Below are 23941 nucleotides of genomic sequence, written 5' to 3'. Positions count from 1 at the left end.
CGGGAGTAACACTAAGAGGGAAGTGGATGTCAATTGATACAGGGGCGTGATCTGAGGTGGCTATAGGATGGTATTGACACGCGCTGGCAAGGTGTAGCAAGCTGTCATCAAGCAGAAAAAAATCTATTCGCGAGAATGTGTGGTGGACGTGTGAGAAAAAAGAGAAAGCTTTACTTTGAGGGTTTTTAAATCTCCAAGGGTCTGAGATTCCTAATTGTGCTGCATAATTTGAGACTACATTGGCGGATTTTGAGAGAGTGCCAAGTTTAAGGGATGACCTGTCGAGATGCACATCTTGAATCAAGTTGAAATCTCCACCCACGATTATGCGGTGATTGTCTGCGTTCGGGATTTTAGCAAAAAGGTTCATAAAGAATTGGTCGTCATCCCAGTTGGGTGCGTAAACAGAAACCAAAATTACAGGCATACCCTGCAAGACACCTGAAACTATGACGTAGCGGCCATTATTGTCGAGAATAGTATTTGTTGGTACGAACATCACACTCTTGTGAATAATAATGGCAGCACCTCTGGCTTTACTAGAAAATATTGAGTGGAAGTAATGGCCCATCCACGCCCGCTTGATGCGAAGGGTGTCAGACGTTTTAAGGTGTGTTTCTTGTAAAAATATAATGTCCCCTTTAAGATGTTGCAATCGAGTCAAGACCTTACCAATTTTAATAGCTTTGTTCATTCCTCTGGTGTTCCAGGAGATCAGGCGCACACTTCTGCCAGCAGTCGTCATACTGTTAGTCATATGGGGAGTCTAATGAAGGTGGTCTGAAAACGTTGTGCTTCCCGAGGACTGAGGGGAGAGGAGTGGTGGGGGGGAAGAAGAAGACCGGGGAAGGGGAAAAAACAGTACAAAAAAAACAAGCGAAGGCAAAAATAGACAAACCATAAACAAAACACAACCCATAAACCCAAATGTGACCATACCCGGAGCATCGCAAATACAAACCCTGACTGAGCGCTATAGCTCAAAGCTCAACAGCAGAACTTATCTTCCGGGGTCCCGTTCCCTATACTAAAAGCAGGAAGCCCATTGTAACACGGAAAAGTATCAAGTGAACAAACAAAAAAACAAAAAACTCAAGTGTATATATATATATGCATAAAATAGCAATTATACTAACATCCATAGATAGGTAAACAGCCTACCAATATAAGCATAGCAGGGGGCAATAAGGCACTGACATAGATCTCAAGTAACATACATAAATAAAATAAGGCCCAGAGATCAAGTAAAACAAAATAGAATTGCACTTTAAGGGTTAAAACCCATAGAAGGAATCAGTTCAAACAGCATTCAGAACAGTCCAAGTACCTGGGTCCCATGTAGTGTAAACAGTAGCAGGTACATTCATGTTCATTGCAATATCAGCACTAGGCTCAAACTATCAGTGCAAATACCAGAGCGGCCAAAGTGCATGTACAAAAAGTGTCCATGAAAGCAGAATACAAAAAAAAGTAATAATAGTCTCTTACTAAACGTCACATCAGACGCGTGAGACTGATTCAGCTTCAGGAAGAATGGATGCTATGTAGCATTTAGCCTCTGCCACCGAGGAGAATCTCTTCTTACCTCCCTCCTTCGATACGATGGAAAGCCTCGCAGGGAACAGCAGGGCTGGCTTGAGCCCTAGGTTGTAAAGCTCCGCCATCACCTCTCGGTATTTGTAGCGCTGTTCCATCACTTCGGGTGCGTAGTCCTCGTAGATGGCGATGGGCGTACCTTGGTATTGTAGCTTGCCTCTCCTGGCCCGGGCCTCACGGATAATATTCTCCTTCTGCTGGTACCTGTGGACGCGGATGATGACCGGCCGTGGCCTCTGTCCCGGCTTGGGCTTGTCGGTGAGTGAGCGGTGGGCCCTGTCGCACTCCGGCGGCGAATCAAAGACGCCCTCACCAAGGACCTCCATCAGCAGCTTCGGGAAGAATGTCGAGGGATGAGGGCCCTCAATGGATTCTGGCAAACCGACAATTCTTATATTGTTGCGCCGGCTGCGGGACTCGAGATCAGTGACCTTGGCCACCAGTTTAGCATTGCTGTCCGTTAGCGCAGCACAAGTAGCCTCCAGGGCTAACATGCGTTCGTCCTGCAAGTTAGCATTGGACTCGAGTGAAGCAATTGTCTGCCCGTGGTCTGACACAGTCGCTTGGATTCGGTCTAGTTTGGCTTCAAGAGTTGAGATGGCAGACTTAAAGTCGGCAGAGAGAGCTCTACGGTGGTCTTCAAGGAGGCTAGCCATGTCCGCCATGTTGAGATCGTTGCTAGCTAGCTCGGGGCTATCGGTCCCGGCGGTTTTTTCTTTTTTGTTGCTTTTCGCCAATTTGGACGGCATACTATGGTGGCGTTGTGAGCGGAATAATATTAATGTTCACTTGAATGTAAGTTAAAGAAAAGTTATGGGCTTCAGAAAAGTTACAGCACAAAAGTTTGCGGGAGCAGAACTACGCACGTCTCTACTCCGTCATGCCCAACCGGAAGTCCTCATACCCTTCTCTTGAGGACTATTCCAAACGGCAATCTACAAGTGAGCTTTTAGGAAGCCAATATATTTGATGTGGCTCACGAGTTACAGTACAGACTGATCTGTGGCCTGTCAAGACGTATTAGTGTTCATACTGACCACAACATAATCCTTCCCTCAGAGAAAATATCGATCTCATAAAACCATTTATGAATGAAGTCATCCTCACAATCATGCAGCACATCCACATTTCTTTATAATGCTGCGTACAGGTTCTGTCTAAAGCAGGGGTGTCCAAACTACGAGGGGGCCAAATGTGGCCAGTGGGCCATTTCGAATCGGCCCTCGGCTAATAAAAAAAGTATAATGAAATATGGCCCGTACTGTATATGAAACTTGCGCTTGTCTTATATTGTACTTCTTAAATATATATGTACAAATATATGACACATATTTTCTAACAAATCTAAGTTGATAAGAAAAAAACCCCAATAATGTATCTACATAACTCGCTTGAAATCTACCCTTCATATTTCCTCTTATTATAACAAGATAATGCCAACAGAATACATTCAACCCTTGGGAGAGCTCAGCTGTGATGTAGGCTTTTTTTTTCAAGTATAATTGACCTACATTTGATTGGTTTAGCTAACGTATAACTTAAGGCCATATACCTCACCTCTAGTGACAGTTTCGACCCCCCTGGTCTAAAGCACCATTCAAGCTGCTCTGTTATTTATCCCTTTTTTTTTTTTACTTGCTTCTCCACTAACCCCCAAAGGGAAATTCTCCTTTTCTCGCCGTCTCTCATCAAAGTTGTCAGGGTTCAGGGTGTACTCGTAGGACCCCAGCAGCAGGCTGGGAATAAGGGTCTTGCTCAAGAACACTCTACCCATTTTTTATTTAGCATTTATTTTCATGTCAACGCTCAGCCCTTTGGATCAATCGAATACTCGATAATGTTTTAGCCTTCGTCATTTCAGGGTCACTTTGTATGAGAAAGTATTCCTTACCGCAAAACCCAAATCATTCTCTCCCCTTTTAGTCATTCACTGTGGAGAGATATTCACTTGAAGTCACACTCACAGCAAGGTGGATGGTATTATTGATGAAATGTAAGAGGTGGAGATTAGGTAACTGTGCGGCACACTGGCCTCTGTAAACATACTCTAGCCTCGTCTACATTTTGTAGGGCACTGCTCTTTGCTGTAGCTCATGGAAATGCTGCCGTTTCATATTTACATGTGTATCATTCTTAACACCTCTAGCATGCTATAGAAATATAAATGTTGCTATTTTAAACATTTCGATTTTCAGAACATATGAGTAGACTTGTTATGTGATATTCAATCTGTACACGACAACATATTTTCATTGATAAGTAAAAAAATTAAACTGCTACTTTTTCAATGAATTAATCTAAATGGAAAATCTGTCACAAATGTATTACATTTTTGTTTAGATGATGATTATATTTGTTTGAAAAAGACAGGGAAACAAATTGAATATAATCGTTTAACGTCATTATGCAAGTACAATGAGAGAAATAAATGCTTCTCCCTTTCAAAAGGTGCCATCAAAACAAATCAAATCACAACATAATAAAACAAATACCCGAAGCATTCATACTTAGGAATAAAGAAAGGCAAATAAAGCAATATTTTATTCTTGTTTGCAATGCAGAATTGTAACTTTCAATAAGTTGTGCTCTCCATCTGTTCTAGTAGATACACATCTTTCACTAATGGTCTGTGTTCACACAACAATGTAACTTGTGCTTTCTTTCTGTGTGTTTTTCCACAGGTTTTATGGGACACAATGTCAATCCAAGTCCATGTGAACACAAGTACTGTGGCTTGGGGCGTCACTGCCTGGCTAACCATGAGACTGGCCAAGGGGAGTGCAAGTGCTTGGATCATTGTAAACCGCACTATAAACCCGTGTGCGGCTCAGATGGAAAGCTGTACCAGAACCATTGTGAGCTCCACCGGGCCTCCTGTCTCCAAGGACACAGGATTACCATCATGCACAGCGAGGAATGCTTCTACAAAAGTAAGAGCTCATGTGACCTTTCTCTAATGGAGGCTGTGTGCGGTCCAGTGAATACTGTACATCTTGCTCCGTACCCTTTGCAATGTTTATTAGGTCCTGTTGGCCCTGAAACCTGTGGGATTTTATTCAATAGAGTTCGCTTCCCGCTTTGACAGGTTCTACAAATATTTTTGAAAATAACACCCACATGAGGTTTGGGGATTTTGACAACTTCACATTTGAAGGTGGCATATTTTTACTGGAAGGAAGGGGAATGACCTACAAAAAATACTGCTTATCAGGTCAGGGATACTTTGATCCAAACAGTTTGTCCCTCCATGGGACATAAATGCTCGGCCTTGGGCATTCTTAGTGCCATGTCTGACCACAGTGACACAGGACTGCATCTAGGTTACTTATGATCCAAAGAAATAGGGACATTAAGGTCTTTCTTTCATCGTCAAAGAAGAGGAATGACTGAAATTGGGCTGTCACCATATATATAGCAATATTAATAGGACATTTGAAAAAGTATAAATCAAATTCGTCTTTATTTTGTTCATATTTGCACATTAGTTACAGTCAAATTACGACTGTTAAAGGTGGGGTATGTCATTTTGGAGAAACCAGATCGAGTGCGCTAGAATTTGAAAACTTCCAGAGCCCCTCCTCCAACACACACGAACGCTAACATGACCAATGAGGGCACGAGATAAGTTTGTGCACAGATGGAAGGCTGACAGACAGGTAGGCCATCCAGTTACTTTAGCCGGGCCGGCTCAGATGATTGGTCGTGCTTTTTACAGCGCCACGGCTTCCACAGATGCATTTTTTTAATGTATTTATTGTCAAAGCATTTAATATATTCATTGCTATCGGGACGTTAAGAGCATTCCATGGAATATAACAAGTGTTTCTGAAATAAATGACATACCCCACCTTTAAGAGGTAGAGAGTGTTTGACCATAACATAATAAAGAAGCCTCCAACAGCAAGAGTAAACTTGCTCTCCTTTCAACAAAGATTTTATGTTTACATTCTTACATTTTTAATCATCATTCTGTTTAAAACTGTCTTCACTATCGGTACGTTTTGACATCCTCAAACTGAAACATCTGAGTCATCTTGACGGCTGGCTCGCTGCAACCAGACTCTTGACAATTAAGCAAAAACATGAAAAAGCGCCCTGATAATCCAATGCTACTTGGTTGGTAAAAGAGTAACAGTCTCTATTTTGGCTCTAAGAAAATCCTACCCATGAGCTGAATGGCATATCGAGAAGAGAAATATTAACATTACCTACAAACTGTGAATTGAGTAAACAAATACATTGATCACTACGCTTGCTAAATTGAATAGATGATAGTCAACCAGTTGGAAATAACTTAATTTAGTATCAGCATCAACAACAAAAAACGAAATAACAATACATAACCCACTGTGTACCCGCAAGTTGTCATTTTCACACTTGTGTTTTGGTGTGGGTTGAACCGACATGATATGAAATAACAATAACAATTTTTTTAAATATTGGGCTGTCTTATTTATTCTCTCTCACACACAACCTGCCACTAACGTTAAACCCCTTTACTATTCAATTAAACACATTCAATGTTTATTTATTGTAAAAGCAATTGGGCTATTTTAATCACACACCCCCCCCCCCCACACACACACACACACACACACACACTTCTCCGCCTCATTCTGTTTTCATTTACTCGTTCGTTATCTGACCAGCTTCAATCTTGTAGGCTACTCACTTCGTTTCTTGTGGCCCTCGAAAGGGTTTTGGAGGTTGATGAACGTGAGTTGAATGGCTTTCTTGTCCGCAGCAGCAGAAAGCATTTTCGAATGTTTGAATGAATCAAAGCGGGTCGTCACCGTCGATTTTCTCTTATGCTCCAACACACAGTTGCACGGGGTGCAGAATAGTTTCCCCCCACTTTTTGCCCGGTCTTTAGTAGAAATGTTCGTCGGTAAATGAGATGGATTAGATTTGTTCATCTTGGTGTTTTCTCTCTCGTGTGAGCTCCACACGTTCAATCTATACAGTGTTGTTTACATTCTGTGATGCGCGAGCTGATAACGTCACGTCAAGACGAGTTAACTTTTTTTTCCCTCAACTTTGTGTGGAAAAATGCGGGGATTATGCTGCCTTTTGATAAATATGCGGCCTTTTAAAAATCTGCGCCATTTTGCTGATTGTGCGGTAAATTCTGCGATCGCAGAATCGCGTTTTTCTGGAGGGTCTAGATTATAGAGGTGTTTGTAGTTAAATGTATTTATCTTAAGTGGTTTTGCCGTACCCATTAGCTTAAGATAGTTAGCAAATTAACCAAAATGTTGAACAATTCCTTAAACGTGACAGCAGACGAGAACAAAAATCCACACATTAATTTGTACCTTTGATGCAGATCTCATTTGTTCTCTGCAACAAAATGCGACTCTGAAATAGATAGATCTTGTATCTAGATACTAAATGTCAAAATATAAGCACATACAATACATCAAATACAAAGAGCACATACAAGTATAACACACACATCCTGTGTAGCTGGCACTGACAGGAATGTGTAGAATCAATGTTATGAAATATTGACAAAACCAATAGTGTATAACATTCATGGGGGATGCAACATAAAGAACAAATGGCACAATATAAAACCAGTCATATAGCTCCATGTGAAATGCACAGCTGGGTTTAGAGTCAGGAGCAGGTGGTGCTGTAGAGTTCATATTTCCCCAGAGAAGGTTGCCTTCCCTCTACCATTGATTGTATAAACAGGCCAATTATTCCCAGTCCATCGAAACAAGGCTACTCTCCCTTTGGTGAACCCGAGGTGTCGCTGAAGTAAGAGATCCTGACACTCTGCACCTTAGTTCCATTCAGGGCAAAGGGCTTTATGGCTGCAAAGTACTCACAGACGGCGTATTCATAATATTCATGAGCCATTGAATGAGTCTCTGAATGTATTCAACATGGTTTCTTAGTCAAACTTGTTCACTTTGAAAACTTCTTTCGAGGCCGGGAATGGCTTTGGATGTGTAGCCTTTAGCTGATGAAACTCTCTATGGTCCTTCCTACAGAGGTTTTTTCTTTCGGGATTTTAAAGCCAAAACAAACGAAAACTAAGAGCACATCCGTCTCACCAAGTACACTCTTTGTCGCCACGGAGATGTTCAATTTAGAGATGAACAAGAGGAAAGAAGGACGTGTGCTTTTACAGCAATTCCCTTCACTATACTGTACAAGAGCCAACATACAAAACAACTGAAAACAGCAGACTCATGACTTGGCATGGATAAAGAGCAGCCTGCAGGAACAGTGTCGGTGGGCCAATGCTAACAATCAAAGCATCTGTTTCATCCCACTCGCAGAAAAAGGCATTCAGATCCGTGATAGATCCCAGGGTGGGTGACACTCCTAATCAGCATCTCTCATGTCCCCTATCCTGTCAGAGTACCCCCCCCCCCCACCCAAACCCCTCCTCCTCTAAATTCTATCAGCATTTCCCCGCAATGCAGAGTGGGATATTTGACCAATGTCAAGCGATCAATATCAGATCAACAGGAGCCAAAAGAAAGAAAGAAAAATAAAAAAACCTCTTTTTTCTCTCATCTCCTCCCTCGCTCAATCCAGAGGTTTTTTTCTTCAAACTGTGACTGAAATCGAATCAATTTTTCATTGGTTGAAAGCTCCAGGGAGAAGACACGTGGGCCTGCTGCTAAAGTAATTGTTTTTTTTCAGGCATTTTCAAATATATTTAAAACAATAAACTCTATAAATGTTGTCCAGCTTTAAAAATCCCTGTACGGGTAAACAGAAAATATCACAAAGCCACTGGGGACTTGTGCTTTGTTGAAACTACGAAAGGCGCCATGGCAATCAGAGGAATTATATAATTGAGCAAATGTAATAGAGCTTACAACCACATCTAGATGTAATTATTATTTAGGTGTTATTAGTGGGTAAAGTACCCTCAACGCCATGTTAAATATGTCATTTGATTATTTGTCCTCCAGGTAATAGGCTCACTTTACCTTTGCAATATGGAGATATGTACTCATTATCGCAGCATACAGTAGTCATGAATTTCCCTCAAGTAAATATTCGTTTTTACCACTGAGGAGCTTATGCTTGGGTCTCATGTCTGCCTCTCGTTAGTCTGTTAGTGACCACGATATCTACTTAACAGATTTCAATTACATTTGGTAGAAGGTCATGCCACTGACAAAGCAGTAGTAATTACTTTACAGTCACACTAGCAGCTCTGTCAGTCGGTTAGTTTGTTCTCTACTTTGGCCCTGACTGTAACCTCTCAACAACTAGGATGTCATTACATTTTGTGCGGACAGTGAGTTCCTGGAAGATGAAGCATACTCACTTTGGTAATCGCCTGGCCTATATTCTCGCAACACCGTTTTCAAAGAACAAAGCAATTTTGGTACATTATCCATTATCATGAATTGTACTTGAATAAACCTTTACTGTCCCCTGACTTATGTCTAGGTACATTTCCTATTTGTTTAATAGTTTTTTGACCAAATACATGCAAAACCAAAGACAAGTCCATCAGTAATTCTCCTCTTACGTGTCAAGAAGTGTAATGCGTAGCAGATCCAAAGGTTGGTATCAAAGCTGAATCGATCAACTCTAGCTGGACTCGCCTGTGTTTTGTTTACCATATAAAGGTGCTGGGTACATGTGCTTCGGATCAGATGTTGGCCTAAACAACAGCACCAATATCATCAGTATATCTGGCCCTCGGTTGTTGACACATGTACTGCATGGAAGGCTTCTCATTACAGCAGCAAGGTCTTCCTCTTGTCCAGTACATGAAACACTTGGGCTGTTAAATTCAGTAAACAATGCTATAAAAAAAACTGTCAATGCTAGATGGATCACATGCTGGTTCCACTAATGCTCTGCCGATTGCCAGAAATTGCCTCATACTTTCCTTGTTGTTGGATATTTTTAGCTTTGTTCGTTATTCTCGCGTCCAGGAGAGAAGCTTTAAAAAGGGAGACTAATGGAGTCTCTGAGAAGGTTCAAATGGGTACGTTCATTAAAAAAGGCGCGGTAATGTTACAAGCATAATATTGTTCAGTGAGAAAAACAGCTGTGTTCTCGGCAGGGTCGGCTCTAGAACAAATCGAATGGGGGGGGAAATCATTTACCAAGGGGGGGCACACACTGCCGTCAACAACCAACACACAAACACCAACTTCAAAAAACATGCTGTAAAGTATATTGTCTTTCACACACATTTCAGGGGTGTAGTACTATTGTATAGCGCACCTATGACTTGTGCATACATGCACGGTTGTGGCACGACCACCAAAACAGAAACATATGGACATAGGCCACCATAAAAAAAGTGTGCAAATGTATTTAGTGTCCTATCCATGTTAACATGTTTTAGGTGGGGGTTGACCTAACCTTCTCTAGGAGGCTCTGGGGGCATGCTCCCCCGGGAAGATTATTCTTAAAATATTGAAGTTTAATGCATCAATCTGGTGCACTTTGAGAGCCAAATGAAGAGATCTATGGATAGCCTACAACTCTCAGCATCCATATGACACAGAACTGTACCCAGATTTACTTTTTTCTTTATGGATATTTTACTAATCTTTTAAACTGTATTCTTGTGTTACTGTCCTATCGTATTTCATACCCATTTTTCATTTATTCTGTGTCTGTGATCCCATCATACAAACAGTCCTCTGTGTTTCTAAAAAAGAAACAACTTGCAGAGGAAGGGCAGCGTTACCCCCGGGGCTGATGGGTAATCACTCCCAAATGAGAACAGAGACGAGGCATTTGAGTCCTGCAGGGTTTCCCCGTTAATATCAGTGTCTCGAAAACACATGTTGGCGACTGAAAGACATCCAGTGTTTGGTCTTTTCCGGAAGCATCCTTCACCTACAGTGTCTCAACTGAAAGAGGACCACAAACACACAAAAAATATAATACAATTTTGAGATTGTGGGTTATTTATCTCCCATTCTTTCACTTTTTCTGACATTTTCAACACCAAACATGTCTTTAATGTCTCTGTTTAGTGAACTACAGCAATCTGAAAGCCTGTAGGCCTACATGATCTATATCACACTTTATCAGTAGAAAAATGCAGGAAATGACTTTTTTAATGCAGGATTTTCTAATTTATGGCGCAACACAAAGATATTTCGCTCTGTGCGAACCTTTGACTAATATGTCAACAACATGACAAGAATATGAACCTGGCTTTATCCAATGTTCACACAAGAGTTCTACATCCTGACACATCCTTCATCTACACCGTCTCAACTGAAAGAGGACCAGAAACACATACAAATATAATAAAATGTGGAGACTTTGGGATATTTATCTCCCATTCTTTTACTTTTCAGGCATTTTACAGACCAAACATTTCTTCTGATTACCTAATTTGAGCGTGCACATTTGCAGCGCGCAAACCTACCTCTTTTGGATTTGGATGGCATGTATGTAAAGGTATTCCTCGCAAATACTTGTTTACATAAATGGTGACCAAACCGTTTGAGACCCACTGAGATAAGTTAACCTATACTAAAGTTAACTATCTAAACACTGAGAGAGTCCTTACCTCACTGAGCTGACGTTATAAGAGCCTCTCAGTCTGACAGGAGGGGACTCTCCTCCACCCGCACCTTGGTGTAGAAACAGCTCTTTATATCCGTTAGCATAGCTAGCTAACCAGATGCTAACAACAACATTCCACGTTACCGCTCCTGAATGGAACACAGAGACCCAGAAGTAGGCTACTTGTACTGTACTGTATATCATATTATTTTCGATGGCTTTACTATATAATCAGTGTAACAGATGAGCAGATCGCTACTGGGCTCTCATCTAAACACACAGCCACGTAATGATAACAAAACAAAGGTCGGGGGTCATTGGTCAAGCAACATACCAATCAGAGAGCAGCAGTGAGCACACCTCAGGCTGTGTTTTATATTTGTATTATTTATTTCTGATGTATTTCACACAAAAAAAACTTTAGTGGAAACGTTTTCACTTATAGGCCTATGATTAAAAAAAAAAAAAAAAAAAAACGGCAAAGTGGCAAGGCTTGCCCACCCTGCGTTGGGGGGGCACAGTAACTCATTTGGGGGGGCGTGGCCCGCGAGTGACCCCCCATGACGCCGACCCTGGTTCTCGGGCTCTCGAGCGAAGGAAGAGAGCCAGAAGAACCACTCTTCCAGCTGTTAAATATCCTCTGCTGGCTCCTCCCCGTGGGCCGGTTGGCGCTGCTGGGGGCCGGCCCTCCACGTCTTTTATGTCCGTTGTTGCGTTGTTGCGAATAACAGCGGATTCAGACATTGTACATTAAATATATAACTAAACACGCCTTTTCTCCTCCTTATCTCTTTCATGACTTTTCATTTAATACATTTTAAACACTGTAATCAATACAGGAAATACTTCACGGCAGTTATCATTTCCGGTAGTTCCGGATGTTGTCACATGCTACCCACGTCTGTAAACAAAACGTATTCAAATAAACTGTACCTTCATTTAATATTCAGCAATAATAATATCTCGACGTCTATAGTTGTAGTGTTAAAATCAGTAGGTTTCGGTTTGCATCACTCCATGTCATTTCACTTCAAAATTCATTTCTATAGGGAAAGGAATATTAGCCGTATGCTAAATGCTAACCGGAGATGAAGGTTTTTCAGAATAAAAGCTTGATATCAGACATTGTGCGCGAGAACTTCTGGTTTTTCAGTATAAGACAGCATTTAAACTGACGGTATGTTTAAGCAACATTATGCCATCAAAACATTGATTTTAATTTCTAACATCCAACTAACGTCCATTTCCGTCGTTTATCAACCTTGTTCACAACACAAAGCATCCAGGGGCCAAACAATCAGTGCAAACCGGGTTTTAGTTATGGATGTACAAGTTAACTTATTTTAGGCCCATATAGATCTAAAACCATTTCACTACTGCTGATAAACCTCCTCCAGTATTCAGCAAAAAATAAAAAAGTTTAAAGGTAATACACATTTCACTAATAGTATTTTGTTTTTAATAGTGTATTCACACTGTGAGATTTGTTTGGTATGTAAGATATTGCTAGAGATTCAGGATATGCCTTTAGCATGCTATTTTGAAAGGGTTCTTTAACGTTGACTTATGATGGTTATTTTTTACAATTTTCATTTACCTCTTTACATGCTTTTAAAGTAAAACAAAAAAAACGTTTTATATACCTGTATTCACCAGTCTTAAAATCTCTATATTCGCCCTGTCTCTTTTAGCCTGCCGACCAAACAAGGCCAGTCTGCTCTGTCTGGCTAGCAAAAAAAGTTGTAGTGGTAGTTTTCAATCCATTGGTGGCTATAATCAGATGGTGGATCATATTCTAAAGAGTCTCCATGTGACGTATGAACGTCCGCCAAATCTGAACGGTTGTTTGCAACGCATGTTTGCTGACCTAGCCAACCCACCAACCAACTAAGCTGTCTCACAGGTTGTGGGTCAGTTTTCACTTCAGACACCAACATATATGTGCTCTGAAAAAAAGACTTTTTTCCAAAAATGTTTTATTATATGTCCCCTTTAGCAGAACCACTAATATTGTTCCATTAGCTAATGTATTAAAATGTCTCAGTGATGTCTTAATGAGACCACATTTCATCAACCGACAGGTCCAGGGCATCTGATGATCACTGAAAAGATTCTGCCTCATATTAATTTGATAGACAGACAATTAGTCCCCTGGGCAAGATTAAAGTTATAGCGGTTGGAAATGATTGCTTTTGGACAGACACACATATGCAAAGAAGCCGAGCCATTATTGGTTCTGTTCCCAGCGGGTCGGTGTGAGCTGGAAACGGACAGGCCTTGTCAGCCATACCTTCTCTGTAACTCACATAGACAGGATAAAGAATGACAGCCATGTGTTGACTGAAGCTTCTCATTAGCACTTGGTGAAAGCATATGACCTGCATGTTACCCCTCGCACTGCATGGCAACTTAACCGGGATTGGATCTGATTGAAAATTATGTGGTGCACAAAAGTCTGTCCTATCTGCGAGGCAAATGTGTGCATGATGGCAAGCAATCTCTGCGGCAGGCAATTGTCATGACCGGAGACAATCAGGGCTAAGGTTACGGCACATCAGGCAAGTGTTTTCACTACATTCAGCACATCCAATTATAGGGGAATCATACATTTAGAAAACATTCAGACATTTCGCTCCCATTAAACTTTCTGTCCCAGATATTCAAATTTGTATTTACTACTTGCTGTTTGGTTGCATTGCATCATTTATTTTACCATTGCATCAGGACTTTGGCAGACATAGATCAAAGCTTTACACTGGATCTTCTTCAACACTAAAATGGCGTTAGATTACATCATACCTGTATGAAATAAAATGGCCTGCCAACGACATGTAGTCACGTAAAATATTGGGTTTGCCACTTTAGAGAACCAAAACAAAGATATCTTTAAAAGAGAAACAAACACAAGCACCTCGCCATTCAAGGTTTCAAATAATGTGTGAAAGAAAAATCACATCGTTTTCAGATGTACTTGAAAGGTAATACATAAGCGTATTACATTCACTTCCTAAAGGGATGGGTAGTGCTATAATACCGTTTTTAATTACAGTTATGGTTTCATTCAGGAATGGGTTGCTGAGAATACATTAGAATTACTGCCAAAAGGTGATTAATGAGTAATATCGTAGAAGCTAGAATAGCACTTTCATAATTACACTGCTGCTGTTGCTGCTGCTTGACTACCTTTGCTGCATTAATGATCTCACCTGCATCCTGCTGCTCATGGCTCTGAGCCTCTGAGAGTCATCTATTAGTCGGTTATCTCTGTAGGGCTGCAATTTACTTTACCTTAGTCTGCTGATTGACTTTCTGATTAAACAGCTGGTGGTGTGGTCTTTTAAACATCAGAAAGACCGTGACTAGTCTTCATTAGGGCTCGCCTTAGAGGTGACATCTTCAAATGGCTTTTCAGAGCAACAGTTCAGAAACTAAATATGTGGATGTCATTACAACTAGGGGAAAGCTGTACTTCTTCACATTTAAGTACATGATGTTGATATTTTACCTTAAAATGTTGTTGCCTAATTGTTTTTTAATCCATGTTTAACTAATCAATTAATACACATATTATTTCAGCTGGAATTTAAAGGCTTTAATCACCGCTGCTGTACTCATTGCAGAGTCTGAACTGTTTACTATAGCTGCAGGTTAATATTTATGGGAAATATAATTGTGTGGTGTTGCGATCTGATGGACAGAAATAGAGAGAGAGGGGTTAGAGGAAGATTCAGCCCTTTTGTGGGCGAGAAATTACTCAGAGGGAAAACCTCTCTGCTTTTGCATAATCATTCAGAGGGAAAATCAATAGAGGTTGGACATTGATGGGGGCATGTCCCTCACTTTCCCCCTGAGCGGTCACAGGGTGTAATCTTTACTTTCTCCCGTGTAATTGGACTAGCTCAGATGTTATGGAAAATAACTGGTTGGTTTCGGCCTTGTGTGTGATTTCAGGTATCAAGCAGGCATTCATTGAAGATATTTAATTTAAATGTTAATATATTTGTTCTGCGATTAACATTCATTTCATCATATATTTAGGGTTAGGGTGTTGGTGATAGTTGTAGAAAGTAATACTCAAAAATATGTGGGCATGGTTTCTGCAACACATTTAAATCTGTCTTTTTCGAGAACTTTTATTTTTGTCTGAGTGTACCATTTGTATTTCACTACTGTACAGCACAGTTAGATTTATATTTTGCACCATACGAGGCACATCCTCCTGATTACAGATGTTCATTATTGCCGTGTCTATAAGTAGAGCTTGGTGTACCGCAGTGTTTTTGTTGTCGGCTGCCTCTCTGTAATCTCAGTAGAGCAAACTCTTTGTGTACGAATCCCCTGGGCTCTAACAAGAAAAACATGCTCATGAAGCATCAAGCTTCTGGCCTCAAGAGACCATCTACCTGTGTGTGTGTGTGTGTGTGTGTGTGTGTGTGTGTGTGTGTGTGTGTGTGTGTGTGTGTGTGTGTGTGTGTGTGTGTGTGTGTGTGTGTGTGTGTGTGTGTGTGTGTGTGTGTGTGTGTGTGTGTGTGTGTGTGTGTGTGTGTGTGTGTGTGTGTGTGTGTGTGTGTGTGTCCCACCGGAGGCGTTCCACTGAGATCAGCGTGTGTACAGTAAAGGGCTTCTGAACCTCCTGTGCGTTTTGGCTTTCTTCTAATGACTCTGACTCTGTGGCGCCACTGGTGCTGCGACCTCTGTGGAGACCTGGCACCGTCATCGTCAGCAGTGCCAGAGAACAAGCTGCTCATTAAAATCTAGACCTGTGGATCATTAAGTTTGCAAGGGCATCCAAACCATTGTCAGCTGCAGGGTGTTGGTCGACTCAGAGTTCTTGTACGTCATGATCTGCTCTAATTAAATCTGCATTTTCTGCCAAAACGAGATAGTTTTACCTGACACCAGTATACAATGAAACTAAATGTATTATTTAGCTAAATCAATGTGACTTTTACAGGGAATCCTTTCTATATTGTAGAAGCACATCAATTTATTTGTTTGACAAATTAGTTATGACCTTTGGGATATACAGGCGGAAGGCTGTGGCAACCAGCTGGATGTTCCTGTTGAATTGTGCCGCACTCAAAGTCTGAAGAGATTAATGTTCCAGTTCAATCTATCCAGATTATGAGCTCATCGGCTGTGTATCAGATCAGTTGATGCAGGATTGGGTTTTTATGTAACTAAGAAGAAACACACACACACACACACACACACACACACACACACACACACACACACACACACACACACACACACACACACACACACACACACACTGGAGCACTAGACTGTGCCACTCTCTTGTGTGTATGTAATTTGACACAATCAAAAAAACAAGTTTATATGATACTGTATATTTTTGGAAGTTCGATTCTCGAAATAATTGTATTTGTGAAATTGTCATTCGAGACAAAGACAATATACTAACCATTCTTTGAGAGATGGAGTTGCTAATAGAACTTCATATTATTGGCTCTGAAAATCCCCGCCTTGCGTAAGCTTAATTCATTGGCCATCTTCAATGGAGGATAAGAGAATGAATGTATTAAAGGATGCAGTGAATAGAGCAAAACAAGGCCTGGTCCTTGATATAGTGCTTGAAGGCAATGAAAGAATTGTTTGAACATCAATGAATGGTGTCTCTATGACTCACTTTGCCATGTTGTAATAGAAGCCATTGAAAAGGTCTCTTCCCTTGAGTAATGGCGCTGAGCATTCATAAATCTCTTTTCTGCTGGACGAATCGATCACAAATACTGATAATTGAAAGGCGTTGAATAACGGCCCGTCCACACAGCAGCTTAAAAAAAATTCTTCCAACGCTTCTCTGCCCATTCACTTTGAATGGGGTGACGTCACTTTGCCTCGCTTTTCTCTGAACTGCATTGTGGGGAAGCAAAGCGAAGATTTCCAGGATTTCCAGGATTTTCAGGATTCAAAAGTTGAGCAATGTTCAACTTTTGAAGCTGAGGTGGAAGCGTCAGCCAATCAAATCCCGTATAAGCTGGGAGAGACATACCGCAGTTCATTTCCTCATATTCCAAATGAGAAATTACGGTAGCAAATCACCCGGTTCTTTACGACCAGTAACTATTTACCGGGATACAAACCGGAGGAACCAGGCATGGAGGGAGGTGGCAGAGACAGTGGGTGAAACTGGTAGGTTTTCGCCTGTTTGGGGATTTTATATCCAGTTTACTTCGTTTTAACATTGCTATTGCTTTGTATGTCGGGGGCGGGAGATTCATGTGATTGGTTGTTGGTCGCGTTGCTCGCAAAAAATCCTTAAGCTTTCAGACACGCCCACCTCCAAGATTTTCAAGATTTTTTCAAAGCTGCTGTGTGGACGGGCCGTAACAGAACAGAGCCTCCCGTAATCACCTCTGGTATTCAAGATGTTGTCGCTTCATTCCTCCATTGATTTTTTGTCCTTTTTTTTAATCTCTGACACGGGCATCTGCTAATGGTAGTCATATCACTAAATACAAGGCACCGTTAGCCTCTCCTAGTATAGCTGAATGAAGACAGATACAGTTGAAAAACAGTGTAGATGTTAAACATAGCTGTCGCTGTAGGGAGTGGCGCTGGACAATTTGCTGAAAACTGATATGGTCAGGGATATTTCAGAGCACAATGGTCTCATCACTCTTTGTGTCTCGGCATGCAGGAATAGCTCCTCATACAGGAGACGGCAAGGAAAGCAAATAACCAATAATAATACACATTAAATTAGGTGCCGAAATGAAAAATATGATGCGAGTGAAATGTTATGTCAAGGTGAATCAGAACTTCGCACTTGAACACATTTGAAAACCTGTAATCTCATTGTTTTCCCCGAGTAAGGCACTCACTGTTTATTACACACTTACAGTATGTTGTGCTTTATGACAAAAACATTTCCACTTTTCTGCCCAGGCCTACAGCCACCAGCATTCAGATGTATTTGTCTACCTTGTTTTTTAGATCAAAAGGCAAGATTGCTGAAACCTGCAATCATAGGCTAAGCTGCACAAGATATATGGAGCTCTATTCTACAACGGGGTTTCAAAGAGAGAATGAGGGTTAAAAGTCACGGAAGATGGTGAGGACGGTTAATATTTACTGAAGGACACGGCCTGGAGCTGCTATCCACTGTGATGTACGACAAGCATGAGAAGCTACAGTGTTTTAATTTTTTAGAGGCTGCAGGTTCATTTGGTTTATTCACAGCCCTGACTCCTGTCAAAGTGACAAAAAGCTGAACCCCCAAAGTGTCACCTAAATTAGCCACAAGTCATTGGTTATCGGTTTATACAGCTTCCCCTGTCAGAAGTTGATGCCCTCAGAGCCAACATTAAATTGCAGTTTTCTAGATGCTCACCTTCTTTTTGTTGAAAGCCTGTTTGCCCAAAATTCACAACTCCATGATCCTAATGTAAAAGCATCTAGCATACCCTTAACATTTTAAACAAATGTGGCACTTCCTGTCACTCCAACGTTGACAGGTCCTTTAACACTGGGTGCCACGGCCACATTGTTCCTATTAGTTAGCACTGTCACCTCTCAGCACCTGAGTTTGAACCCAGCATATTCCAGCTGTAGAGTCTGAATGATATCCTCGTGTTTGTGTAAGTTTCCTCCAAAACTTGCAGTTTGGGTAAATCAAAAACTAGAGATGTCCCGATCCGATCACGTGATCGGGGATCGGAGCCGATCACGTGATTTTCAAAAGATCGGAATCGGGAGAAAAAAATCGGGGATCGGGATTTTTTTTTTCTTTTTTTTTTTAATAAAATATTTTTTTTTCTTTTGTATTCAATGTTACAAAACAAAAATGACCATGTTCAAGTCTTAAAGTCATCCTGAGGCCTTAGTTTTGGTTTCAAATTACACAACATCATGTATGTGTTGCTTCTTTGGGGCTTGTTTTCATAGACCTGGTTGCTTATTTCTCTCAAATCTGGCAACAGAGTGGGCGCAGAGTCTAATAGTAGCAGTAAGCTAACGAGTACTGATAAGCTTTATTTTGTTTTGATCCAATGCTGCACAACTGAACTGATCCAATGCTGCTGTGAAAGAAAGAAGCTATATCCATGTTGGATAGAATATCCAATTTAAATAAAAAAAATAACCTCAAGGGACAACTTGAATGCTTTTTTTCTTTTTTTTTCTCTTAATGCATTGCATAAAGATCGGATCGGGAAAAATCGGGATCGGCAAATTGTCAAAATCAAATGATCGGAATCGGATCGGGAGCAAAAAAAGGTGATCGGGACATCCCTATCAAAAACCCAATTACCCGTTACACTGGCTAAGTATTTTCAAAAAACATCTCAACAAAATATGTTCTTAAAAAGACATTAGAGAGATTTGAAAATTAATTGCTGCTTCTCATAAAAGGTTACAAACCTCTCAAAAGATAGTTTTTACAAAAAGGGGGTTTATCTTTGTTTCTGTTTCTAGTACTTTCATTAGTGCCACTGATGCTTTGTGTTAAACAGAGATGAAAAACATAATTTGGAAGTTTCCAAACATAAAAAGGACATGATTAGCACGGCATGCTTTTGTCTGAATAAATACAATTAGAGAATGACAATGGGGAAAATAATGAAACGTTGAACCACCTGTTGATCTGTTTGGTGCAGGGCAGGTAGATCTTTATGTGACTATTATATTCAGAGTCAACATATCCCTAAGATATTCCGTTGTCTCTTCCATGCTACTATATGTCGCTCTCTTCTTCCTTTTCCTGTACATTATGTAAAGCTCTCATTAACCATACTGCACTGCACTGTGATAACGAGATCCATAGGTCATTACCGATGTCTTCCCATACTTTAATTTGATCTTTAGTTGTCATCATGCCCTTCCCTTGAATCTACCCAACGGGCTTTATTGCCAGTAGTTCATCTGTGATAATGGCATGTTCCTCGATTCCTACATTTCTCTCTCTTTTTTCAAATCTGTTTTGAGTTTTCATGGAAGTTTCGACTTGCAGGTAGAGTTCTTTATAGAGCCGCTTTGATTTGATGACAGAGTGACTAGACCTGCGCTAATTGTTCAGGGAGTTTCTACACAGGAAACTTAGCAACCTTATCACTGTGTGAGGCGTGTATTAATTTGTCTTTAATTGCAACATGTAGTTCAGACACTCAGGCTGATTAAATCACACTAATACACTATAAGCTGTTTATCTTTCCCACGTAATGACCTATGCCGTATGCTTGAAAATCTATTCCACATTGTTTCCTTTATTTAATTTAGTTCTGTTGACTCTTCGCTAAGTGTGCTGGATTATTTATTTTTTTTGTGGCTGTGAACTTTACACCAATTCCAGGTATATCCTCCGATATTTGCTGATGTATGTTCAATGAAGTCATTTGAAGAAAATGTATCAGTTAAATTAAAAACTAACAGAAATGAATAGGGAGCTGTTTACATTTTTACATGACATGTTACTTGTTAGACGCTTTTATCCAAAGCGACTAACATACATGCAGTACTGTGGGCAATCCCCACAGGAGCAATTTGGGTGAAGTGTCTCAGGGACACAACGACATGCTGACTGCAGTGGGACTCAAACTTGCTACCTGATTCCAAGTCCAGCACACTATCCACTGAGCCACAGCCTCCCATTTGGTTCATTGATTCAAAAACAATGAGGTGAGGCTGAGTATGAACGCACACCGTGTTATCAAAACTATTTCACATGCCATGTATTCGGGTGTAACCATAAATAATATGTATGAAATTCCTTTTTTCAAGAAAGAACCCTTGAGGGTTTTTCCATGAAAAGACTTCTAATGTATTCAGCATGCGTTTATGGGTGGTGTGCCTCCCTATCTTTTATTATCTGTATCTGTGTTCCTCAGTAGTGTTCAGCGTGAACACCAGAGGCTAGGTTTACCCTATTCATAAGAACAATTAGCTCCAGCTGTACCAACAAACGATTCTTTAGGCGATTGCAGTTTGCTTTATTGTGTCTGAAGTTGCGGTAGTTAATTGCGTTGGTTTAGAGTTCTTATTTATAAGCATGACTTAGACAAATTGAAGGAAAGATTACACATATCTAAGTAAAAATGGAAGAAAACATATTTAACAAAAGATCCCCGTCTCTTTTATCTATAACCACTATTTCTTCACACATTGAGCACAGAAGAAATTCTCACAAAAGCTCTATGAATAAAACATCCAAGGACTTTGCATGCGGCCTACAAAATATAACAAGCTTGGCTTTAATTTAAGAACACGAACATATTCTTTTTGAAATGAATGTTTGAATTAAATATTGCAAAAATAATAAGATGATTTGGGAAAATGTAATTCCTCAAAAGGATAATCTGAAATTCCACATTTAAAAAAACCCAAATAAATACGATGCCTTATATACATACACAGTTCATAGTTCATCCGATGTCGGCAAAGCCAAAATCCCTGCGGGTCGGTACACTTAAAGACAAAGAAGTGGTGTCTTTGATCGATGGGTTTATTTATAGCTTGCTCAACTTCAGAGCATCCTATATTCATTTGCATGTTCATTATGTGCCTAAAATGGCCAATTATTCCATCAGAGGCGTGTGCTGATTGCTGGGCCACAGATCCCGAACAATCATATGACAAATTAGCCAATTAAATGTCTTTGATGTTCGTCCCCCTGTAGAGCTGAATAGGAGGTTGACAGTGCAGAATCATTTCATTGATGTTCACAAGAGGAATTTGTGACAAAGATGAGACCCCATATTTAAAACATTCTTTAACATTTAAGCATAATTGGGTAAATATGGACAAATCCAGCACATTTTTGAACAGTTATTAATTTTAACTACAGGTTTTACTCTTTTTCTGGAGCAACCAGAGGTTAAGTGATTTACTAGAAGGAATTTGGCAGTGGCTGATTATTTTGCAAACTTTGTTATCTAAAAAATAATTAGTTGAACTAGAATGTGTTAAACCCACAGTTTGTTCTGTCTGTTAAAATGTTCTAGTACATTCATAAACTATTCAAAAACTCTTCAGACTATTGATGAATCTGACACCTCCAGTAAATAAGGTTTAGTGTGTTTACTTTAACCCTCCTGTTGTGTTTGGGTCAAATCTTTACTTTTCCTCAATCATAACTTTTTTGTTTTACATTCGATTGCATTAAGGCTTTATGATATCCTTCACAGTAGACATTAAAACATATACAATTCTGATCACCACTTTCATTGCATTTTGGATGATTTATTCAACTTTGGTGTTCCTGGTCAAAAATGACCGCCATAAAGAAAAGGAATTAGTAACCATCCGGATCAGAAAAACACACACACACACACACACACACACACACACACACACACACACACACACACACACACACACACACACACACACACACACACACACACACACACACACACACACACACACACACACACACACACACACACACACACACACACACACACACACACACACACACACACACACACACACACACACACACACACACACACACTCTCTCTCTAGGTGTGTGTGTGTCCCTTATGTGCCCAATCCCCCCATGTGAATCACACCTGGCACACGCAATACATGTTCAGTGTCTATTATTTGTATATTTACTGCAGTTTTTCATGTATACCAGTAGTCTGATACAATATTTACTGTTTGAAAGGGTGTTAAATGACATTTGGTGATGATTAATGGTTTTTGTGTTAAAGGTGGGGTAGGTCATTTTGGAGAAACCAGCTCGAGTGCGCTAGAATTTGAAAATACACAGCCAAATCTGCCACTTCCTTACAGAGCCCCTCCTCCAACACACACAAACGCGCACATGACCAATGAGGGCACGAGATAAGTTTGTGCACAGATGGAAGGCTGACAGGCAGGTAGGCCATCCAGTTGGCTCAGATTATTGGTCGTGCTTTTCACAGCGCTACGGCTTCCACAGATGAAATCTTTTTATGGATTTTTTGTCAAAGCACTTCAGATATTCATTGCTATCGGGATGTTAAGAGCATTCCATGGAATATAACAAAAAGTGTATCTCGAGCCGGTTTCTCAAACTTACCTACCCCACCTTTAATGTAATAGTAGTCAAATTTGCCCTCGAACACCAAAGTAAGGGGGGGGGGGGAACGAAGACAATAGGAGGGTTAAATGGCTCCAAATGCATTATTGCTGCATTCACAATATGCTTTATCTTTAAATGATTAGTTAAAAGCTATGTTTCTGTTACAACCATTTACATGTAATGTTTATCATTTCATTGCTCTCTGCTTCCACTCACTTTCTCCATTCTGGATATCTAGCCTTTGAACAATGTGGTTAAATAAGTGAACAATAGCTGCCAACAGTGCTTAGAGCGGTGTCTCATGTGAGGTGTCTTATGTGAGTGAGACACAGAGAGGAGAAGTGTGGGGGAAGTTGACTGGGTTCCTGCGTCGTGGGCGTTTTTTTAATATCAAAGTGTTGACTTCATTCTATGTATAGCTCAACCCATCTGAACCAGTGATGTGACAAATGTGTTGGATGTTCAGGTGATGGACACTTCACAAATGCTTTCAACGGATGTCTAAAATAAATAGTGAAAAGCTGATGAAAGATCTCTTTGTAATACAAGATGAAGGTCGTGTTTTCGATTGGCCTTTGGAAAAAGGATCTGCCAAACATTTAGTGAAAACATGGGCAGCGTGATATAACGATAAACAAAACAACCTATTCTATGATTTGTTTTTCAAAATATGAGATTGTTCCATTGTGTTTTTAACTGTTTTATTGCACGTGCAGTACAACTGAGGTAAACTGCAGATAACAAGTATTATTCTCCGTAGATAACTCACTTAAAGTAACCCCTTTTACATTGGTGTTT

At 40.4% G+C, this 23941-nt stretch overlaps 1 protein-coding gene across 1 annotated transcript in view; it reads left to right on the top strand.

Annotated features, from left to right (window-relative positions):
- Window positions 1–23941, top strand: part of fstl5 (follistatin-like 5) — a 167490-nt gene that overhangs the window by 23951 nt on the left and 119598 nt on the right. Inside the window, exon 2 of the mRNA XM_079667637.1 lies at window positions 4278–4526. Within this exon, the coding sequence (XP_079523763.1) occupies window positions 4278–4526 (249 nt within the window). The remainder of the gene's footprint in view (window positions 1–4277; window positions 4527–23941) is intronic.

Source organism: Notothenia rossii (assembly GCF_949606895.1).
Source record: "Notothenia rossii genome assembly, chromosome: 3".
Classification (NCBI taxonomy): Eukaryota; Metazoa; Chordata; class Actinopteri; order Perciformes; family Nototheniidae; genus Notothenia; species Notothenia rossii.
Note: the sequence above shows the minus strand (reverse complement) of the source record. Positions and strands in the feature narration are given on the sequence as shown.